The sequence below is a fragment of the Oryctolagus cuniculus genome, chromosome 1 (assembly GCF_051225735.1).
Source record: "Oryctolagus cuniculus isolate XC-2025 breed Fujian yellow rabbit chromosome 1, ASM5122573v1, whole genome shotgun sequence".
Classification (NCBI taxonomy): Eukaryota; Metazoa; Chordata; class Mammalia; order Lagomorpha; family Leporidae; genus Oryctolagus; species Oryctolagus cuniculus.
The window spans coordinates 238,201,142-238,223,287 of record NC_142867.1 but is presented as its reverse complement, the minus strand read 5'-3'; the positions used below and the strand labels follow the sequence as shown (position 1 = coordinate 238,223,287).

The 22,146-nt window shown below is 54.3% G+C and overlaps 1 protein-coding gene and 1 long non-coding RNA gene across 16 annotated transcripts in view; one reads left to right on the top strand and one right to left on the bottom strand.

Annotated features, from left to right (window-relative positions):
- EHMT1 (euchromatic histone lysine methyltransferase 1) overlaps positions 1–22,146 on the bottom strand; it is a 186,711-nt gene that overhangs the window by 10,653 nt on the left and 153,912 nt on the right. For all 15 annotated transcript variants that reach the window (XM_051838869.3, XM_051838872.3, XM_051838871.3 and 12 more), the window contains 9 exons: positions 18,192–18,293; positions 16,782–16,886; positions 9,174–9,328; positions 8,296–8,463; positions 8,054–8,198; positions 7,421–7,498; positions 5,718–5,833; positions 4,635–4,721; positions 4,276–4,354 (listed from right to left, as the gene is read on the bottom strand). In XM_051838869.3, the coding sequence (XP_051694829.1) occupies positions 4,276–4,354; positions 4,635–4,721; positions 5,718–5,833; positions 7,421–7,498; positions 8,054–8,198; positions 8,296–8,463; positions 9,174–9,328; positions 16,782–16,886; positions 18,192–18,293 (1,035 nt within the window). The remainder of the gene's footprint in view (positions 1–4,275; positions 4,355–4,634; positions 4,722–5,717; positions 5,834–7,420; positions 7,499–8,053; positions 8,199–8,295; positions 8,464–9,173; positions 9,329–16,781; positions 16,887–18,191; positions 18,294–22,146) is intronic.
- LOC149128932 (uncharacterized) lies at positions 9,632–13,573 on the top strand. Its single transcript, XR_016227239.1, has 2 exons — positions 9,632–12,997; positions 13,052–13,573. It is a non-coding gene; the product is annotated as an uncharacterized LOC149128932 (long non-coding RNA).

Genomic DNA, 22,146 nt, shown 5'->3' with positions numbered 1-22,146 from the left:
CCTGGTGCTCACAGCCGGCTCACCACAGAACTGCCCCCACCCCCTGCAACAACAGGGACAACCCCAGGAGGCCTTGGCCTCTGCCCAGGCATAGGCACACAGCCTCGCGCCTCCCCCTCCCCCTGTTCCTGCTGTCCAGGGGCTCCAGATGCCAGAATTTTGCACAGACAGATGGTGCAGGAGCTGCTGGAAGATGCCCTCCCTCTGAACACACATGCGGCCCTGCAGAGTGTCTGATGGAGAAGCCACCTGCCTAGACCTAAGACACACCCCCCAGTGCTGCTCAGGGCAGCCCATTCACAAGAGGGCTCTGAACAAAGGAGAAGCAGACTTGGGCACAGGGGCATGGGGTGCTGAGGCCAGAAGGCTAGGAGCAGGCAGCAAGTGGGGCCAGCAGACAGGGGACCCTAGTGTCCACAGCAGTGATCTAGGTCAGTGGAGGGGCAGGGCCAAGAGAGGAGGACAGCCTGCGAGACTCCTGAAGGGGAAGGGAAAAACCTCCCAGGCCTCCGCCAGAGGTAGGGACAGGTCGTGGGGCACAGAGAGGCAAGGGTCAGGGGAGGCTGGACATCACACCCAGGTGGATCTGGGTCTGAGCTGGTGCAGGCCCTGGCAGATGCTGATGTATCTGTGGCTTTTTGTATCTATGGCATGAACAAGAACCACTTCTGTGATATTCCGGGAAAGGCAGAACTGCAGAGGTGGGAGGCATGGACATGGGACAGTGAGACACCCCTGGGTGTGGGCAGTTTCTGTGTCCCCTGCCATCCCCCACCCTTAAGTGTGACCAGTTTCCCACTGACACTCTGCTGCCTCCAGGAGCTCAGGTCTTACTCTCCATGGAGCTGGGTTCCGAATCCTAAGGAGTCCAACACTAAGCTCAACTGGCAGTGATGAGGGGACAGGATGCAAAGGACCTGCCAGTGCTCAGGCTGCGACAGAAGCAAGAAGGCTCACACAGACCACGACCCTGTGTGCAGACACTCCTCACAACCCCAGCAAGGACTTCACTCAACAAGGAATTAACAAGGCCAACACAAGACCCTGGACAATGAAATGAGGAAGCAATACTGCTAGTGAACATACTCACACCCCATACTGGGGGCTGGAGGTCAAAGCCCAGCTCCACTCAAGGTCCCAGTTTCCTGCTGCGGACATGCACCCTGGGAGGCAGCAAGTGATAGCCAAGTACCGGGGTCCCTGCCATCCACGTGGAGACACAGACTGAGTTTCTGGTTCCCAGCTTTGGTCTGGCACAGCCCCAGTCATGAAGGTATTTGGGGAGTGAACCCGTGGATGGGAAAACCTGCCTCTGTCTCTCTCTACTTCCCATACATAAAAGGCTGTCAAGAGCACAAAAGCATGAAATGCAAAGGAATAAGCTGAATAAACTACACATAAGTTCTACACACTGTAGTTACCGGGCACTTACACATAAGTTCTACACACTGTAGTTACTGGGCACTGGCTCAAGGAGGGCTGGACCACTCCAGGCAGACTCTAGGCCAGCGCCCTCAGGGCCCCTAGGGACGCCACACTCAGCACAGTCCCAACCCTCACCCCGGCAGCAGGAACGCTGAGGACAGACAGCCTTCTCCCCAGGTTCCAGGTTTACAGAAATGATGGAGACGAGGAGGAGGGGTGCAACCTCGGAGTGGGGAATCAGGCCAGCATCACAGCACAGACAGGGCGACCTGCCCTGGGGCTGCAGACAGACACTTCCCCACTGGGGAAGCGGGAAACTGCCCTCACAGGGACAAAGCCAACTCCCCGTCTCTGACCCACACAAGTCATTGATCATGGAACTAAACATAAAAGCTTTTTAGCCTTTAAATTTTTATTTTAAAGATTCATTTATTTGAAAGAGTTGAGAGGGGCAGAGATCCTTTATCTGCTGGTTTCCTCCCCAAATGGCTGCAATGGCCAGGGCTGGGCCAGGCCAAAGCCAGGAGCCAGGAGCCAGGAGCTTCATCCAGGTCTCCCATGTGAGGCCAGGAGCAGGGAGCTGGATTGGAACTGGAGCAGCCAGAAAACAAACTAGTGACTATATGGGATGGTGATGTTGGAAGCGGCTGCTTTACCTGCTATGCACAACACAAACCCCTAGCCTTTATTTTTACATAAAACTTCAAGACAGAAGGTGGACAAGGATTTAAGACTGAGAACGTACCACGTATACAGCATCCACTGACAACCCTAAGCGGTGCAGCCCCCTAACAGTTGAAAGGCCCCTGCCATGCAGTTTGGTGACCCCACTCCCAGGTATCACTCAGAAAACTGAGGTCCACACAGGTCACTGTCATCTTGGTGAGCAGTCACCACTTGGCAAAAACACAGGAAGGAACAAAACTCCAACACAACCACCGGGCAGGCAGCAGGAAGGAGGCCCGAGATTTTTCACAGGAAATCCCAGCATGCACATGGTCCAGGAAGGGTGGCTGTGGGGCCATGAGAGGACTTTGGGCCTGGACAGGGGGCAACTAGACTGGTCTGTGCACTTGTCAAGATGAAAACCCTGCACTTGGAAGTGGTTTGCTTGGAGCTGGCACTGTGGCACAACACACTGAGCCACACCTGCAATGCCAGCTTCCCATATGGGTGCCGGGTTGAGTCCTGGCCGCTCCACTTCCAATCCAGCTCTCTGCTAACGCACCTGGGAAAGCAGAAGATAAACAAGGTCCATGGTCTCTGCACCAATGTGGGAGACCCAGATGGAGTTCTAGGCTCCTGGCTTTGACCTGGCCCAGCCAGCATTGTTGTAGTCACTTGGGGACTGACTAGATAGACAGACAATAAATAAATAAATAAAATCATTTTTTAAAAGAGTGGTTTGTTTGATTCATCATGTATCAATTACAATAGTTGATCCAAAAAAGAAATATCAAAAATCTACTCGATAAAGAGAAAAAAAAAGAGATTCAACGAAAGAGATACAACAGCCCAGCACAGCACAGCAGAGAGCACTGGTTGGGTGATTAAAGAGCCAAACGAAGGGAGACAGCATGTTTCTGAAGCAGCCACCAATATGACTTCCCTTACATGACTCATGGTGCAACAGAACCCCAATCAAATCGCACAGGAGTCTGCAGAGCTTGCTAAGCTGGCTTCAGAACTCCAGCAGAGATCCAGAAGAGCCAGACCCACTCAAGAGCTTCTGGGCAGTAAGCTGCAAACACGACTCAGAGAGGTGGCCTAGGCAGAGGACAGGGGGAGATGGACTGGCTGAGAGCTGGGCCCTGCACAGCTGAGTGGCAGGCAATAGCGATAATGCTGGCAGCTGGTGCTGAGCCACACAGGGGTCTCCTGGGAAGGTGCAGCTTGCCCCGCACCTCAGGATACGCAGCCCAGGACTGCACATGGGACTGCTAAGCAGTTTCAAGCACTCAGGTTTGAAAAAAAACAACTAGGATCTTAAAAACCACTAAGCACATGGGAAAAAGAAAATGGAATAGCGTGGAAACAAGGACTTCTGTGCCTTAGCAGCCATCGTTGGGAAGAGGGAGGCTATGCAGCACACAGGGTGGTGGAGTGCACCGGGCCCAGAACCCCACAGAAAGACAGCGCTGTCCACACGCTCATACAGGCAACACACAGTGGGGAAGTGGCTGTCACCTGCGGCCTGCTCCTTTCACAAACACGGTAACCCACGCTCGGGGCCCGCTGTGAGGACGCCTGCTGGATTCCCTGTAATCCAAGACAGCATCTACTCCTGGGTGTGCCAATGGTAGTTCTTAGAGGCCAGAAACCTCACTTTCCTGCCTTGCAGCAGTGACTGCAAGTTCACTTAAAGAGACAGTGAATTCAGCAGCAATGACAGGAAGGACTCTCAGTCGCCTGTGCTGGCCCCAGAACCCCCGGGAACCAGTTTCCCAGAAAGAACATTTGATCCAGGAGACTGGAACAGCGGGCAGGGGCACAAGGACATACTGCCAGCATTGCTGGGTGTTTGCACACCCACACCCCGCCCCCATGAAGCTCACTCCTGCTCAGCTACATGGCCACCTTAGCCCCTGGCAGTCTCTGAGGCTGCTGGGCTCTGGCCTGGGAAAGCTTGAGTGGCATGCCCGAGGCTGTGGTGCTCACAGGAGGGAGAGGGTGAGCAGACACTGCTGCAGAGCCACCTGCATCCCGAGTGTGCAGCCAGGTGGCGCATCTGAATGGCGTCCCCAAGGCTGGACCACACTGGGCATTTCCAGACCCTACTAGAATAAACTCATCCAAGTTTTGCAGTTTTCCATCAGCTTTTTTTGTCCCTGACCCCTCAAAACACATTACCTTATTGTCAAGGTCAAAGAGGTAAGAATCTTCTTCTCGAACGTCAGCTTCAGAGTCAGAGACCAGCTCCCCAACATACCTGTGGGGAGAGGAGAGGTAGCAGGTAAGGCAGGGAGGCACAGAGTGGCACCTTGACAGGTGTGTCGGATCCCTGCGCCCTTCAGTGAGAGTCCCAGTGCCCACAGAACACGGCCAGAGTGAGCAGAGGCCCAAGTCAAGGCATGGCCAGAGGCCTGGGGACAGAGCAGCAGGCACCTTCAGGAATGCGGTTCTGCACACCCAGGGCCTCCCGGCCCTCGTGCCACCCTGCTGCGGACACTGGTTCTGAGACAACCCAGGCAGCGGCAGGTCTCACTTACTCGCAGACAAAGGTGCCCAGTGGGATGTCCTGCAGGGAGCGTACGCCCCAGCCCATGTCCTGTGTCCGATAGAGCTGCAGCCTCGCCCTGGAAGACAGTGCACAGGTGGACACTTGCTGCGTGCTGGACACGACGGGCAGCAGAGCCCAGCTGTGCATAGGGACGTGAATGGTGACTGAGGAAATACTATGATCTAGAAATGGCAGCGCTCGCCAGATTCAAAGGCAGCCGAGAACCCAGAAATGGCCTGGGAGCTCGGCCAGGCACTGGCTCTGGCCTGGCCTCAATTTCCTTGTCTGTAACATGGGGGACATGGCTGGGTAAGGACCAGTGGCAGCCCTTCTGCCAGGACCCAGGCCGTGGGGAGGCCAGCTGAGGGGGCACAGACCACACACAAGGACTCCTCAGAGCCATGTGTGTCCCAGCATCCCGCCCACGGCACGAGCCTATCCACTGGTGCCCAAGGCAGTGGGGGAAGCTGGGTCCCCTGTGTCCAGGACTTTCAGCACACACAGGGATACGGGGCATGGGCTGGTCACCAGCAAGCACACTGCTCTTTGGTCCAGCCCAATCCGCTGCACACGTGGATTTCCCCTCGTAACTCAGACATATTCATGGTGGTCAGGGGGCTCTGTTCTCGTGGCTGGAAGGAGGGCACTGGGGACTACAGGATGAGGGGGCGGCGCAGTCTGGCAAGAGCCCCAACAGCATGGGGCAGTCAGGCATGCCTGAGTATGCGATGGGATGACAGTGACTGTGAATGAACTTGGGAACACAGTGACCACGCGACCTGCTCCCTTGGGAAGCAGATCTCCCGGGATGACAGTGACTGTGAATGAACTTGGGAACACAGTGACCACGCCACCTGCTCCCTTGGGAAGCAGATCTCCCGGGATTACAGTGACTGTGAATGAACTTGGGAACACAGTAACCACGCCACCTGCTCCCTTGGGAAGCAGATCTCCGTGCTGTGTCCGAGGAAGATCACCCGCTCCACCTGCAGACACCCCACATTCTTGCTGTCAGGACCTCGTGACTCAACGTGAAGCAGGGTGTGGAGCTGTGGTGGGAAGCACCGCTCACCTGAGACCATTCTGCACGACACGGTTGCGGCAGTTCCTCCAGCAGGAGCAGGCGTGGTTGCACTCAAAGATTAAGGGAGGCTCCGCCATGTTGAACTCTGGCAGGAGCCGGCCATCCTGTGGACACACACACCATCAGGACCCGCCACTCTTCGTAAATGAGCAGAGTCGGCGTGTTCACCGAGTGCTCATACCAACAGGTAAACGTCCAGGGAGGGCCGATGATGTGGCACAGTGGATTAAGCCACCAATTGGAATGCCAACGTCCCATGGAGTGCCTGGTTCGAGCCCCAGCTGCTCTCTGCTTCTGATCCAGCTCCCTGTGAATGTGCCTGGGAAGGGGGCAGAAGACAGCCCAAAAGTGCCTGGGTCTTTGCTACCCATGTAGGAGACCTGGCTGGATTCTGGGCTCCTGGCTTTGGCCTCACCCAGCCCTGGCTGTTGTGGCCATTTGGGGAGTGAACCAGTGGATAGGAGGTATTCTCTCTGTCTCTCACCTGTCACTCTGCCTTTAAAAAAATAAATCTTAAAAACAAAACAAAGAACAAAATCCAGACAGCTTTCTGGTCACTCTTTCACACCTAGGGAACAGCCAGGCAGAGCTGTGCACTCAGGGCAAGGCTCAGACCAGAAGCCCCAGCAGGTCTGTTCTCTCTGCTCACTGTAGACCAGAAGCCCCAGCAGGTCTGTTCTCTCTGTTCACTGTAGCCACCAGGGCACAGGTCCCCCTGCTCCACAAGGATGGCCTGGCTCCTGGGCTGTCCTGCACTCTCTGTGGACTGCCTTGTCAACCCCAATTCTGTAGGGGCGTGGCCACCTGACCCATCCCACTCTTCACCCTGATGCTGGGCTGGGTGCACCAGGGCTGTGCCAGTGAGTCCTGGGGCCCGGCAGCTTCATGAGTGTTCTGAGAGTAAGGGCTGTCCTTGGAATGCTCGTTCCCACCCACTCTCCGCACGATCCTATCACAGAGGACACAGACCCTGGACGTGAGCCCCGATGCCTCCAATCCCATCCCCCAACACCAGGGTCACTCACCCCATCACCACCCTTCTAATGTGGAGTCCACTTTGCAGAGTGGACTGCTGCTTCCACCTTTGCCCACCTCTGCTACCTCAGAATACTCTGGCTTCTACTGCCACCAATGACCTTGGAACTCACAAAGCCAATAGTCTCAGCCCCATCTTGTTGGACAGCTCTTTCCTGAACAGCACCTGTGATCCCAAGAGGCCCTTCTCTCCTGTCTCCCCGCAGCTGCCTCCACACTGGGCTCCTCCCACCAGCCCTTGTTGGTCACTTCTGAGCCTGTGGCCTTCATCTCTCAGGCCACGCACGCTCAACCAGCACAAAGCAGAGTACACCAGACAACAGAGATGCTGCATGTTCCATGGCCAGGCCAGGCTGACCACCTGGGAGCACGTGTGGCTAACCACTCTCCCCCCCCGACCTCCCCACGTGCAGGCAGCCAGAGGATGCTGGCCTGAACCCCCAGCACTTCTGGAGCCCACTCCTCCGCCCTAGGACCTGCTCAGAGCAGTCTCTTGTGTCTTCTGGTCTGCTGCCTCTTCCCCACCTGACTCCCCTCCACCTCCTTCTCAAAGTGCCACAACAGTCTTGGAATCAGGGAGTTAAGATCAGCGCGTTTGTAAATCCCACAACAGAACTCTCCACCCCAGCACAGGGGCACGCGGAGGGTCTCCTCACCTTATCGTACCAGCAGCGCATGCTGAGCTGACCACACATGCAGTTGCTGGAGGAGCAGTCATCTATGCACACGCAGTACTGCAACAGAGACACGGCACCGTCAGCGGGCAGTCTCTTCTTGTGTCTTCTCTCTCCAGGTCATAGTCACAATTCTGCAACTTACCCTCTGACGTGTGCTTTGAGACAGGCCCCACGGGGAGTGGGAGTGCTTGGGACGCTAAGGAACACACTGAGTGCTTGCAGGAGGAGGAGGTGGGCGGTCAGCAAGGGAAAAGATGGGCAGGGGCCAGCACTCAGGAAGAAGTTACAGAAATCGCACTGCATTGGAGGCTATTCTATAGGACAGCAGCAGACAGAGCCCAAGGCCAGGGAGCTCCCACCAGCAAGGCCACAGGACACAGCTGATCTTGGCCAGACAAGGAAGGGACAGGCTGTGGGTGACAGCTCCCAGTGAGGTCAGGGGCTGGGCAGCTGGTGTTTGCTGTATTCTGCCTTTCAGGGCCATATCCAGGTCAGAGTGCAGCCCAGGGCCAAGCCCAGCCTGGGACTCAGGACGCCCCTCCTGGCAGGAGGCCGCAGGCCCCTTCTGCACCTGTCCTGGCCCGCGGTGGCCCCTCCTCCGGCACCACTGACCTGCAGGTGAGTAATGTTCCTGTCGATGCTCATGGGGGACGTCACGCAGTTCTGAGACACGTACTTGTAGTTGCTGGGGCACGGCTCGCTGTCCACGGCGTTGACACAGGGGATGGGGATGCGCTCGTAGCCCCGGGCGATGTCCCTGCCAGGGGAAGGGGTCGTCACTTCTGCGGGGGCCTGAGGCATCCTCAGTGTTGGCCAGGGGACGCGCCGCCAGGGACGTGTGCGGAGCCGCTCACCTGCTCACCGTCCTCTCCACAGGGGCGGGCCTGCCCGGGGCCGAGTCCCGCAGCGCCTTGCTCGTCTGCAGGGCGCTCCACACCTGCGAGTTGAGGCTCGCACACTGCAGCGGTGTTTCTCCTTCCTTGTTTTTCAAGGTGACATCTGAATCCCGGGAAAGAAAGAGGCTGAAAGAAACACAGGAGCCAGCGCAGCTTGTCAATCTCTGTGAAAGGACTCCATCACTACCCAAGCCAGAGGACACAGTCGGACTTCAGCACGTGGCCGCCCGTGGCTCGGAACACCTGCCCTCACTCCTCTGCCACTGACCGCGCCGTCAGCAGGCACCCCGGCAGCACGCGTGTAAGAACAGGGGTTGGAGGGGGTGATACTTAATTTTTCTTAGGTTTTTCTTTCAAATTCACCCTCAGGGATAAAAAGGACGGAGAAACATCACCCCAGTTCTGGACCAACCGGGGTGCCGAGCTATGCAGGCACCACAGCACAGTGGGCACTCCCAGCTGTGCATCACTGCACATGGAGCCGACGCGCTGGTCCCACCTGCAAGGGCTATAAAGACCAGCTCCCATGCCCTCATTGCTGGGAGGCGGGGGGTACACATGAATTTACAGGGCTGGATCCCACGCCCAAGCCTCTCCTGCTGACCAGAGCAACCACTGTAGCTCCCTGTGAAGGCCTGAGCAGCCAGGCCTGCACCAGCACCACCAGCTCCAGCCCAGGGCACCCACAGCCTCCAGGGCCTCAGCCCCAGCTCAAGTACAAACAAGAATCTCTTCACGGTAACACCCGTGAACTAGAAATAAACCCAGACACGAGACATGCAGGTCGGTGCCCAACCGGGAGGCAGCAGGTGCATGCCGGGCGGAGCCACACTCACACGACGCAGTCATAGCGGTTCTCCCTAGCGGCGATGTGCAGGGGCGAGTCTCCGTGGATGTTCACAGCGTGGAGGTCACACTTGGCGGCCAGCAGTATCTCCGCTATGTCCACGCAGCCTGAGAAGGCTGCCCAGTGCAGACAGATGTTCTCCTCCTGGTAGACACAAGCGGAGCCCAGTGAGGGCCCTCCTAGTTCATCACAGACAAAGCCCCTTGTTTTCATTATACAAGTAGCATAATAACGATGCAGATTTTAGAAACAGGAAAAGAAAATCCAAAATTACAGCACCCAAGCAGAACAAACTGCTAACATAACATACTCTGAAACAAGGGTTGTAGGCATAGCAAAGAGGAGTGCTTGTGTAAAATTTGAAACTGCAGAAAAAATTTAATTAAAATTTATTTTAAAAAGTCTTCACAAAATAAAAATCATTGTGGGCATTTGGGAGGGGTGAACTGCTGGGTGAATAATTGATCCCTCTGTCACTCTGCCTTTCAAATTAAATATATCAATCAAATTCACCCATCCCAGGGGAAAACAGAACCTGAGATTTTAGAACATGGTGAGAACTTTCTCCATCATATTAAAAATTTTTGACAATAAACTGAAGAAAAACTGGAAAAATGTTTGTTTCACATGTATATAAAAGTATATCTTAGGCCGGCGCCACGGCTCCTAGTCCCGGTCGGGGTGCCGGATTCTGTCCTGGTTGCCCCTCTTCCAGGCCAGCTCTCTGCTGTGGCCAGGGAGTGCAGTGGAGGATGGCCCAAGTGCTTGGGCCCTGCACCCCATGGGAGACCAGGAGAAGCACCTGGCTCCTGCCATCGGATCAGCGTGGCGGCCATTGGAGGGTGTACCAATGCAAAAGGAAGACCTTTCTCTCTGTCTCTCTCTCTTTCTCACTGTCCACTCTGCCTGTCAAAAAAAAAAAAAGAAATTAAAATATAAGTTTAGGGGTGGACATTTGATACCTTTTTTTTTTTTAAGATTTATTTATGAAGAGTTACAGACAGAAATGGAGAGGTAGAGAGAAATCTTCCATCAATTGTTTCATGCCCCAGATAGCTGCAATGGCCAGAGCTGGGCAAGGCCAAAGCTAGGAGCCAAGAACTTCCTCAGTTCTTGTGGTGAAGAGGACAAATGCTTGGGTCATCTTCTGCTGCTGTCCAAGGCACAGTAACAGAGAGCTGGATCAGAAGGGGAGCAGCTGGGACATCACCTGGTGCCCATATGGGATGCGTCACAAGCAGTGGCTCAACCTGCTGCGCCACAGTGCGAGCTCCCTTGGCACAGTTCTTCAGACACTACTTGGGACATCTGTATCCCCTATCGGACTGACTGGGACCCCTGCTCACGATTCCAGCTTCCTGCTGATGTACACCCTAAGAGGCAGGGGTAATGCATAAGTACTTGGGGGTCCCTGCCATCCATTGGGGAAACCTCGATGGAGTTCCTGGCTTCTGGCTTTGGCCTGGCCCAGCCCTTTTTGCTATGTGATTTGTAGAATGAACAAGTGGATGGAAGATCTTTCTGTTTCTCTGCCTTTGAAATAATGAAAATGGAAAAAAAGAAACGTTAATTCTGAAATGCTCACAGTTTTCATATTTCTCATCCATATTCTGAAGACCGTTCATGTTCATGGACTTCAAAGTCTATCTGAATGAAAATAAACTTAAAAAAAATATTTGCGAAGCAGGTGGGGGGTGCAGGGCCCCAGTAGTTGGGGAATCCTCTGCTGCCTCCCAGGGGCACCAGCAGGGAGCTGGCTCAGAAGCAGAGGTGGGACTGGATCCCAAGCACTTACCATGGGCTGTGGGCATCCAACATGGGAGCTTAACCTGCTGCGCCACAAATACCTGCTCCCCCCTTTTTTTTTAAGGTTTATTCATTTATTTGAAAGGCAGAGCTTTACCGAGAGAGAGAGAGAGAGAGAATCTTCCATCTGCTGGTTCACTCCCTAAATGGCTGCAATGGCCACAGATAGCCCGATTTGCAGCCAAGAACTTCTTCCATGTCTCCTACATGGGCACAGGGGCCCAAACACCTGGGCCATCTGCTGCTTTCCCAGGTGCATTATCAAGGAGCTGGATCAGAAGGGGAGCAGTCAGGATTCAAACTGGTGCCCATACGGGATGCTGGAACTGCAGGCTGAGGCTTCACCTGCTACATCACAGTGCTAGCCCTTGTCTGCCGGTATTTTCCACAAACTTTTTGAAGTACCCTTTAACAATTTATAATTATATAGCAATTATTAAAACACTTTAATTCTGAAAAAGATATGCAAAGGATATGAAAATAAAAAACTTCCAAAAAAAAAAAAAAAGACTGAAATAAATTTTTAAAAATGTCCAACACTGCCAGGTAGCAAGAAACAGACATGAAAACAACGAAGTGCCACATCCATGGGCTATGACAGATGAGCCAAACCTGTGCTGCACCTCTTGTGCACACACACCTTGCACACTCTGCTCCCCTCTGAACTACATGCAGAGGATGCTTTCCTGGCGGCTGGGACTACTGGGCTCGACACGAAACAGGTCCCAGTCTATGCTCACTGAGGCTGCAAACCATCAGGAATCACGGGCACTGTCACAAATGCCACGAAGGCAAGCCTGACTCGGAGCTCTGCCCAAGGCCCTGATCATTCAGCTCTCCCCTGGATGCGGCCTGCTGTCCCAGCCCCTGGAGCATCACTCAGCCAGGCCCTAGACCAGCTGCACAGCAGGACCCTGGGCACCCCACAGCTCTCCCAGTCTCCCTCCCACTCTCCACAGTGCAAAAGACTTCAATGCTTCTCAGCTCAGTGAACACACTGAGAAGGTAAAAGCCAATCTGTTATCCTCCTCACAAACCACCACCAGCCCCAAGCATGAGCTTCCCTGCTAACCCCATTTGTAAACAAGAAAACTCAGAGCAACGCCTTTTGTGAACCTCAGTTAATGCGGACAACCACAGCTGACCTGGGGCTTCTGCTCCGGATGCTATTCTTAGCGGCCTTCTGTCCTCTTTGTCTGGAGCCCCCACCCCCAGAATGCACTCCTTCGGGGCTTCTTTCCCCATCAGAATGATGTATGATTTTATAACCAGACAGCCTGAGTGACATTTTTGAGAACTACCAATTCACTCAGGAGCCTCCGCTTGTGGGATGGTCCAGTCGCCCAGCCTCTCCGATGTCTGTCCAATAAATGATGAAGGCCTGGCCTATACCTCCTGATTGCTCTGCCTTTGGCTTCCACATTGGCCCTGCATGCCCCCAGCAGCAAAGAGGAAAACACAGTCAGACACACGACATGGGCTGCGAGGACGATCACCAGGCAACGAAGGGCTTGTGATCCCCAGCACAGGGAGCCAGAGCCTGCCCAGGGCCCTATACATGTCCACCTAAGACACCCAGCAGGACCCTGGTGGCCACATGATGATGAGGAGTGCCCTAGAGCCAGTGCCCAGCCCCAGGAGCGACTTGTCTTGGTGGTGGGCAATATCATCCAAGACAAGGGCTGTTCCAGACCCAACAAGCCTGAAATGCAAAATCCCACACAGTGGAACAGACTTTTAAGAGCTCACCTGCACCCCAGAACAAAGCCCGGGGTTACTAACAGGAAGACAAACCCTCCCAGCGGCCTTCATGGCAAAGTCCACACTGTCTAGCATCCAGACAGGCAGACAAGCAGGGAACACAACAAGGACAAAAACCCAACCATCCAAACAGAGCAGACACAGGTGTCGGCACCAGTACCTGAGGCCATCAAAGCCACGCGATGCACAGACACATCAGGGCCATGTGTAGCAGCACTCGACACGCCCAAACACGGCGAGAGACAGGTCAGAGCTGTGTGTAGTGGTACTTGACACTCCCCAAAAGATGGAGAGAGACAGGTCAGAGCCCTGTGTAGCAGTACTCGACATACCCCAAACACAGACAGACGTGTCAGAGCCGTGTGTAGCTGTACCCACATGTTGTAAAGTGAGAAAGAAACATGTCAGAATATACTTTGAAGGCTGAGAGACACTTGTCTGCTTGAAATGAAAATACATCGGGAGCCGGCACTGTGGCATAGCTGGTAAAGCTGCAGCCTGCAGCGCAAGAATCCCATTTGGCAACTGGTTCAAATCCCAGCTGCTCCACTTTCAATCCAGCTCTCTGCTATGGCCTGGGAAAGCAGTGGAAGATGGCCCAAGTCGTTGGGCCCCTACGCCCGCATGGGAGATGCAGAAGAAGCTCCTGGCTCCTGGCTTCAGATCAGCACAGCTCTGGCCATTGCAGCCATTTGGGGAGTGAACCAGTGGATGGAAGACCTCTCTCTCTCTCTCTCTCTCTCTCTCTCTCTCTCTCTCGCCTTCTCTCTGTAACTCTGCCTTTCAAATAAATAAGTAAATCTATAAAAATAAAAAAAAAAACACCGGCTGAGACCAGCAGCAACAGCAGCGCTGCAGAAGAGTGAACCCAAGGACACACCAACAAAAACCAGTTAAACTGAAACAGTGAAAACTCACCTTAAAAACTGCAAAGAGCATCAGTGGGCTTTGGAGCAAGCAGAGTCCCTGACACCGTGACTGGAGTGCCAAAGTGGGGTAGGCAGACAGCATTTGAACAGAGACTGACCAAAACTAATGAACTCTAAGTAAATATACGGATCCAAAAAATACAGCAAATCCTAAATGCACTCACACACAAGATGCCAATGAATATTATGATCAAAGTATAAAGTCTAGTGATGAAAAACTTAAAACTAGCCAAGAAGGAAAAAAATTACAGATCCTCCCTGCAAACATCACGAGGGTGGGTGCAGGGCTGCAGCACACGCAAAGCTCTAAGAACCTTCAGGGCAGGCGTGTGCTACAGCATGGACACGCTGCTTGGCACGCCCGAGTCCCACACTGGAGTGGGGGGCTCAGGTCTCAGCCATAGTTCCAATCCAACTGCTTGCTACAGTGCTCCCTGGGCAGCAGGTGATGGCTCAAGAACCTGAATCCTGCCACCCACGTGAAAGCCCTGGATGGAGTCTGCGCTGCTGGCTTCTGACTGGCAAAGCCCTGGCTGCTGTTGAGTAAAAGTAAATCAGTGGATGGGAGAATTTCCGTGTTTCTACACACACACACACCCCAGTCAAGCAGCATGTCCCTGGTATGAAAACAGACACATGAAAAGGATGCCAGTACTAACTCACACTGGGATAAACAGCACTAATTCATGGGGCAGGATTTTGGTGTAGGTTACATCTCTGCCTACGATGTCAGCATCCCATATGGGCGCCAGTTCAAGACCTGGCTGCTCCATTTCCAATCCAGCTCCCTGCTAATGTGCCGGGGAAAGCAGCAGAAAATGGCACAAGTGTTTGGACCCTTGCATCCATGTAGAATAACTGGAAGAAGCTCCGGGCTCCTGGCTTTGGCCTGGCCCAGTCCAGAGATGGGAGATCTTCCTCTCCATGTCTCTTTCTTTATAACTCTGGGTTTCAAATAAAAACTATATCTTTTTTTTAAAGACCAAAACCAACAGCACAGCACTAATTCATGCTCGGAGAACAGCACTAACCCCAGCATTAACTCACACTCGACAGCAGCTGGGTTCTAGCCAAGGTGCACCTTTCTCTACGGACAGTGCTGGCGCTAGACAGCTGATGCAAAGAACAAGAATAACAAAAAGAGCTTTAAGCCACACCTTGCACATTATATGTAAACTGAGTCATACAAATCACACACCAAGATGTGAAACCTAAAACCATAAAGAAAACGGAGAGAATGTCTTTGCAGTCCTGGGCTGCACCATGACTTTGCAAATAAAACACCAAGAGCAGGACCCACGCAAGTAGGGCAGCCTGGACTCGACTGCAATGGAAAACCTGTGCACTCCAAAGGCAGATGGCAAAGAGCATGCATGATGGGCACATGACCCCAGGGTGTAAACTCTCACAACTGAGAAGAATGACATAAACCACCCAGTAAGAAACGAGCAGAAGACCTGAAAAGACCCTCACCCAAGGAAGCAGAAGGACAGCTATTAAGGCCCTGGTCTTCATACAGCCAAAGTCACACGAAGCCAAATCAAGGTAAAACCACAACAGAGAGCACTGCACATCTGCCAAAATGCACGCTGGGGGAACGTGGAGGGGACCAGAACCCTCACGCACAACACAGGGCACAAGCGCCAGCACTTCCCCTCTACTCAGGAAAAACAAACGCTTGCAGTAGCTGTGTGTGCCAACAGCCCACACAAGGCACAAGGCAAGAGTTCGCCAAGAGGGAGCTGGTGCTATGGCAGGTTGAGCCACCGCCTGCAGGGCCAACATCCCATGTGGGTGCCAGTTCAAGTTCCAGCTGCTCCACTTCCAATCCAGCTCCCTGTTGATGTGCCTGGGAAAGCAGCAGAAGATGGCCCAAGTGATTGGACCCCTGCACCCATGTGGGAGATCTGGACTTCTGGCTTTGGATTGCCTCAGCTCTGGCCATTGCAGCCACTTGGGGAGTGAATCAGATAATGGAAGACCTCTATTCCTGTCTCTCCCTCTCTAACTACAGACACAACCAAGCATCACTGGACACCCTGCACTGCCTGAGCCTCCAGACCGCCAGTCAGCCTGAGGCTAGCACTCAATGCAACACCATGCTCAACTGCCCAAGGACATGGGGGTGGTGCGAGCAAGGCAGCCACGACTGTGCTGCGTCAGACCTGAACCTGTCACCCCGCAGCCCTCCTGCCTTCTTCTGAATGCTCCCATGGCGTGGCTGCAGCTCCTCACTCTGCTCTGGTCTCTCACCATGGCTGTGAAGCAACCAACAAGTTCTGAGGGACCATCGCAGAAACAGCTCGGAGGGCTGCACACCAGGCCATGGAGCCCACAGCACAGGCTGTGTACCTACCAGGGGCTGGGGACCACGGCTGGGTTCCTGGCTTTGGGTAAAGGAGAATGTACCTGCGTATGCAGGGAGGGGTCAGGGTGTGGCCAGGAGTGAACAGCACTTGCTCACACTCCAGGCTGCTGAGCAAGGACCACTGTCTCAGATGGGGCTGAACCGTGCTCCAAGCTTCCTCGGTGTCACGGGACTTCTCACGTCTGCCTTCTGGCTCTGCAGGAGATCCCATCTGTGTCTGGCCAGAGACTCTGCCCTCACTCGCTGCTGCAATGCCACATCCACACCTGCCTTCCTGCAAACCTTGAGGTTCTCATGCGCCTTCGACTGCAAGCCCTGTTTTCCAGCAAATAGCTTAGACCTACAACAGTGACCACTGTCACAGGTCAAAAAGCCATGCTTGGTCAACAATTCACTTCACTTTCTCCCCCATGGCAGCAACTACAGGTAGAGCCACTGAAATCTGTGGCAGGATTGAGAGGCCACAAGCCAGGATCTGCCTTCCTGGGTCCTTCTGGGTCCTTCCTGGGTCCCTGCCGCAGGGACCTGATGAGTGAGCAGGAAGGAGAAGGAGCCACTTGCACCCAGTCCAGGGCACCCTCCACACACAGATCCTCTGTGTCAGCACAGGAGAGGCCAGAGCACGCTGGGAGCTGGAGCTCTGCTTCCAGACAAGGACAAGGGCATGGTCAGCAAGAGGGCACCACCCCTTGTGGCTCTGGCTCCAGGAAGTCTGTGACCATCAGAGACTCACGTTGTCCCGGATGTTGATGTCAGAGCCCTTGGACAACAGCAGCTTCACGAGGTCCACATGCTTGTACTCGGTGGCCCAGATCATGGGTGTCCAGCCTCCATCATCCTAACGGCAGAGAAGGAAACACAAACCTGTCAGGACTGCTCGAGGGCAGAGTAGAAAAGAGAAGTCTCCAGACACTGCCCCAGGCAGCAGCGCGAGGGCGGGGAGCCAGCACAGACCAGTCCCAGCCCCAGCTGCACACACCACTCTGCTCTGCTCTACGCTGAGGGGAGAACACCTCAACACACCCAGACCACAGGCCGCAGGGTTCCTCCATCCTGAGCCCCACAGACCGGGCCGTGCACGAGAGCCAGGGACGCAGTCAGAGCACGGCCGGGGGCTGCCGACAGGTGGACAGATAGGGAGGCCAGCACTGCTCCTAGCAGGGCAGGGCCCAGAAGGCCCGGCTGAGCTGATCAGACCTGTGTCCAGTCGCGGCTTGAGGAGCTGATAGCCCTCCACACTGAGTCCCTTCAGTGGCTCTAGTGATTTAATTCAGTCCAGAAAGAGTTTCCAGGAGCCAAGAGTCATGTTCCAATTCGTCGGCACGCACCACAGCCCCACGGGTCCTGGGTGCACACGCAGCCTCCCTACAGATCGGCCACTGGCACAGCCTCACGAGCCGCCTCAGTGAGTAGTGCTGTGATGCAGGGACACCACGGAGCAAGACAGAAGAGACGGAGCCCAGGCCATACTCTAGTAGGGCAGAGGGGCTCAGGACTGGGGAGTCTCGCAGGAGCTGCTGTTTCTGGGACAGAAGCCGTTTCTGGGTGGCATGGGAGCTGGGTCTGAACAACTAAGCAGGAGGCACTGCCTGGGCTAAGGCAGGTGGGCCATGAGGGACAGATGAGCGTGAACACGGAGACCCAGTGAGAGCCGAGACCTGTGTGGGAGGGACCAGTGTTGTCGCAGTACTTTGAAAGCAGGCCTTCTGCGGCCACTTGCTTGCTCACCAGCTGTCTACGGGTGTTGTGTACCACACACTGATCAGGCACCGCCAGTCATAGTTTAAGGCAAACAAGTCCTGTGGCACTGACTGTAGGTTAACTTAGATAGGCAGACACACATGGAGGCTGGGGCCGGCACTATGGGGACAAACAGAGCGAGGAGGAAGCGAGTGCCACAGAGGGAGGGCAGGGGCTGTCCTGGACATGCAGGTACGACATCCAATCAAAGATCTGGGGGGTGAGCAACACAGGCAGCCATGAAGGGAGCAGTGGACTGCCAGGCTCAGTGAGGTGGCCACACAGCAGAGTAGGCAGGTAAGGAGGGAACTGGGGAAGACGAAGCCTTCCAGGGCCTCGTATGGTCCGGAGGTGACCATGAGCAGGAAGAATGGAGGCCACCATGGGGTGGGCATGGCTGTACCTGGCAGTTGACGTCCATTTGTCCGTTTGAAAGCAGATACTGAACCACATCATAATGTCCCTTTTTGGCAGCCAAGTGCAAACACGTAGAGCCCTCTGCATCCTGTAACACAAAGGCTGTTTTGGTCCAGAGAACCCACACTCATATGTCCACGTGGAGGCCATGTGCGGGGCCTTAGGGAACCGTTCTTACGACAAGCTCTTGTTGCATGATGAGGAGTTTGCAGACTGAGGGGGCAGCATTCCCCAAGGCTACACGGCCCCAAGGGCATAGCCAAGAGCCAAGCCCTTATGCACTGCACTTCTGATGCCAAGACAGAGCCTTGGGTGGTGAAAACCATTCTACCTTCAACATAAACCTGCAGGTGCAAAGATGATGACCCCGGCCGGCACCACGGCTCAATAGGCTAATCCTCTGACTGCGGCACCAGCACACTGGGTTCTAGTCCCGGTCAGGGCGCCAGATTCTGTCCCGGTCGCTCCTCTTCAAGTCCAACTCTCTGCTATGGCCCAGGAGTGCAGTGGAGGATGGCCCAAGTGCTTGGGCCCTGCACCCGCATGGGAGACCAGGAGAAGCACCTGGCTCCTGCCTTCGGATAGGCGCGGCGCGCCGGCCACAGCATGCCAGCCGCCATGGCCATTGGGGGTTGAACAACGGCAAAAGGAAGACCTTTCTCTCTGTCTCTCTCACTGTCCACTCTGCCTGTCAAAAAAAAAAAAAAAAAAAAAGAGATGACCCCACAGGTTCCTGCCCTGTGGACTGGGCAGGACCAAGGGACAGCCCCGGCTTCTTGTCTCGGCCAATGTGCAGGGTGAGCGGCTCTAACAGTGACCCCAGGGGCAGCTGCCCCGTGAGTTGATAGCCACACAGCACATTTGGTAACAGTGCACAAGATTTAGTGACAGACATCCACATGTGGCAGAACGTAACAGTATTTGGAAGAAGCAGCAACCACGTCCCGGCCATCTGCCTACTTCTGTTTCCTGAGAGTGCTGTGAGAACCTTGTCCTTGCTTCTACCAGTGTACCTGAGGACAATCAAATTTCTCAAAACAAAAAGACAGACATGGCGGGGGGCGGGTGGTTGATGTGGCACAGCAGGTAAAGCCACCACCTCCCATGCTGGCATCCATACAGGCACAGGTTCAAGTCCTGGATGCTCCTATTCCAACCCAGCTCCCTGCTAATGTGCCTGGGAAAAGCAGCAGAAGGTGGTCCAAGTGTTTGGGCCCCTGCCATCCATGTGAGAGCCCTGAATGCAGCTCCTGGCTTTGGCCTGGCCCAGCCCTGGCCACTGTGTCCATCTGGGCAGCAAACCAGCAGATGGAAGATCTCTCTGTCTTTCCCTCTCTGTAACTCTGCCTTTCAAATAATAATAAAAAAAAAATCACAGGGAAGTCAGGTCAGGCAGTCCCAGGAGAAGCAGGGACGGTCAGAGTGGTGCGGCTATGGCAGTGACACTGGGCTGCACTGTTCTGAGTTCTGTCACTTTACAGATTTCAGAGCATAACCAGACCTCACACACCACTGCTCAGAACTCTGGCCTCTCTCAAGAGCCTGCACTTGGCCCACACTACTGGTGTCCAGACTGTGACAAAGAAAAGGGTGTGCTTATTGGTTCAAAGGTTTGCCTCAGGGCCAGCACTGTGGCATAGCAGGTAAAGCCACTGCCTGCAGTGCAGGCATCCCATATGGGCGCCAGTTCAAGTCCCAGCTGCTCCACTTCCGGTCCAGCTCTCTGCTGGGATAGCAGTGGAAGATGGCCCAAGTGTTTGGGCCTCTGTACCCACATGGGAGACCTGAAGAAGCTTCTAGCTCCAGATTGGCATAGCTTCAGCCATTGCGGCCAACTGGGGAGGAAGACCTCTCCTTCTCTCTCTGTGTAACCCTTTCAAATTAATAAATAAATCTAAAAAAAAAAAAAAAAAAAAAAAAAAAAAGAACATCTTCAAGTGTCCTCTGTTGCCTGGACAGGCTGCAGTGGGGATGGTGGGAACAGGCACACGGCTGGAGGAGCCTTTGTGGATGAGGCCAGAGGTGTGCTGAGACCTGTAACACGAGGCAGGAAAGCAGAATCCTAGAAGAGGCCTGGCCTTCTCGGAAGGAGGACAAAGAGAACCTACAGAAATCGTAGGGAAGCGGCAGGGCGGGCGGAAGGTAGGGAAAGGCCGCCATCCAGTCCATCCAGGGGAGGCAGCTGTGATAATTTCAGACACAAACCTCACGAGGTCACGATCCTACCATCCTCCAGGAACACCCAACACAGACCCCAGCGCCATTTTGACTCCCCACTTCCCCAGAGGCAGTCACCATCCTGAACCCATCATCTGTCAATCAGATGCGTCTCCTGTCTGTCACTGTGCATGGGAAACACACGATGGCTGTGTGCTGCAGAATGGCCCTATCACAGGGCGCCGTCTGCTGACATCTCCTCGGAGAGCAGACAGCGCTTGCTCATTTATTTTGACAGACAGGAAAGGCTCTAGTTTACGTAATGCTAGCAGAGAAGGACTTACTTGTTCAGTGCACCATGCGTGGACACGTCTCATCTGTGTGTGTGAGGCTGCCGGTGGTGTCTCCCAACCCTCAGCTGGTGTGTGGAAACTGCGGCAGGACAGCCTGCACCCCGCCCACCACAGTCAGGAAGGGTCCTCAGCTGAGTGCACAGAAAGCGCTGGCCATAAAGTGGCGTCTCGACAGGTCCGGAAGGCCAGGCGCCTTCTCACACGCAGGTCCCCTCCTCCAGGAACTTCTGGCTTATGTCCATGTCGCTATCCAGTACCCTTGCAGGTTATTTTATTCATGAGTCTCCTCTAGTTTTGGACATGAATCTCTTGCCAGCATGTTGCTATACCGCCTCTCATTTTGTAGCCTGCTTTTTCACGTGTTTGTGATGCTTTTAAACAAATTTTCTGACTCTGTTTCTGTTTAACTCTAACTTCCAAGGCGCCTGAGTTATTATGTCTTAATTAAGAAAGTCCTCCCTATAGTGCAATCACAAGGACACTCTTTCTGTAAGTACTGCCCCCTGCAACCAACCGTCACGCCGGCCCCAACATCTGCTCCCTGCCTCAAGTGCGTGCTGCAGCCACAGGTTCTGCCTTCCTCCCAGGCTGTGCAGTCTGAGGGCCCAGTGGGACACGCTAGCCTGTTTCAAAGCTGGCACTCTGCTGTTTTCTCTTTGTCCGTAAATCTTCCCTCGTTTCCTTGATTCTCAATGGACAAATCCTGTTTCTGAATTCCACCTCCTGAACGAAGCTTTTTCCCTGAGAAGCTGTATTTCTGTGTCCTTGGTGCTCTCTCAGGAGTCCAACCTCTCTGACTTCTCAGTCGACTGGCATTTCCTGCAGGGAATCCTTCCTACAGCACCCGTCCATTTGCACACTGCCCTGCTCTGGGCTGCGGGGTCCGATCTTCTCTTCAAGATGTGCACCTCTAACGTCACCTCTGCCTTACACAGCCTTGCCAAAGAAAACAACTCTGTGTGTGCCACTTCCCTCGTGTGAACCCTCCGACAGGCCCGTCTGCTCCGTTACCCGACAGGTTTGAATTAATTCACCCTCTTTCTCTGAAGGATGTTTGTGGGATGGACGCTCTTGGGGTTCTGGTTCACCACAGTGGAAACTCCCTCCCGAGCCCCGGCACGGGCGGCTCCTGCTTGGCTGCTGTCGGGAGCTCCTCCTCTCTGTTCTGAGGGGGCGTCGCTAACGCTCCCCTGCTCAGCCTGCTCCGTTTCTAGGATCTCGACAGTGTTCGTCCCCGGATCTGGGTTGTTTATGATCCTTATTTCTTCAGCACACTCTTGCCACCAGGCACTCTCCAGCCCTCTCGTGTGTGCTTCTGTGATGTCAGTGTGATGTGGTCCCACAGCTTGTTTGCAGCCTTCACTGCTCTCGATTCTGCATCATCAAATCTGTCCAGCCTGTCCATGAATTTGCCTCAGACACCTGCTCCAC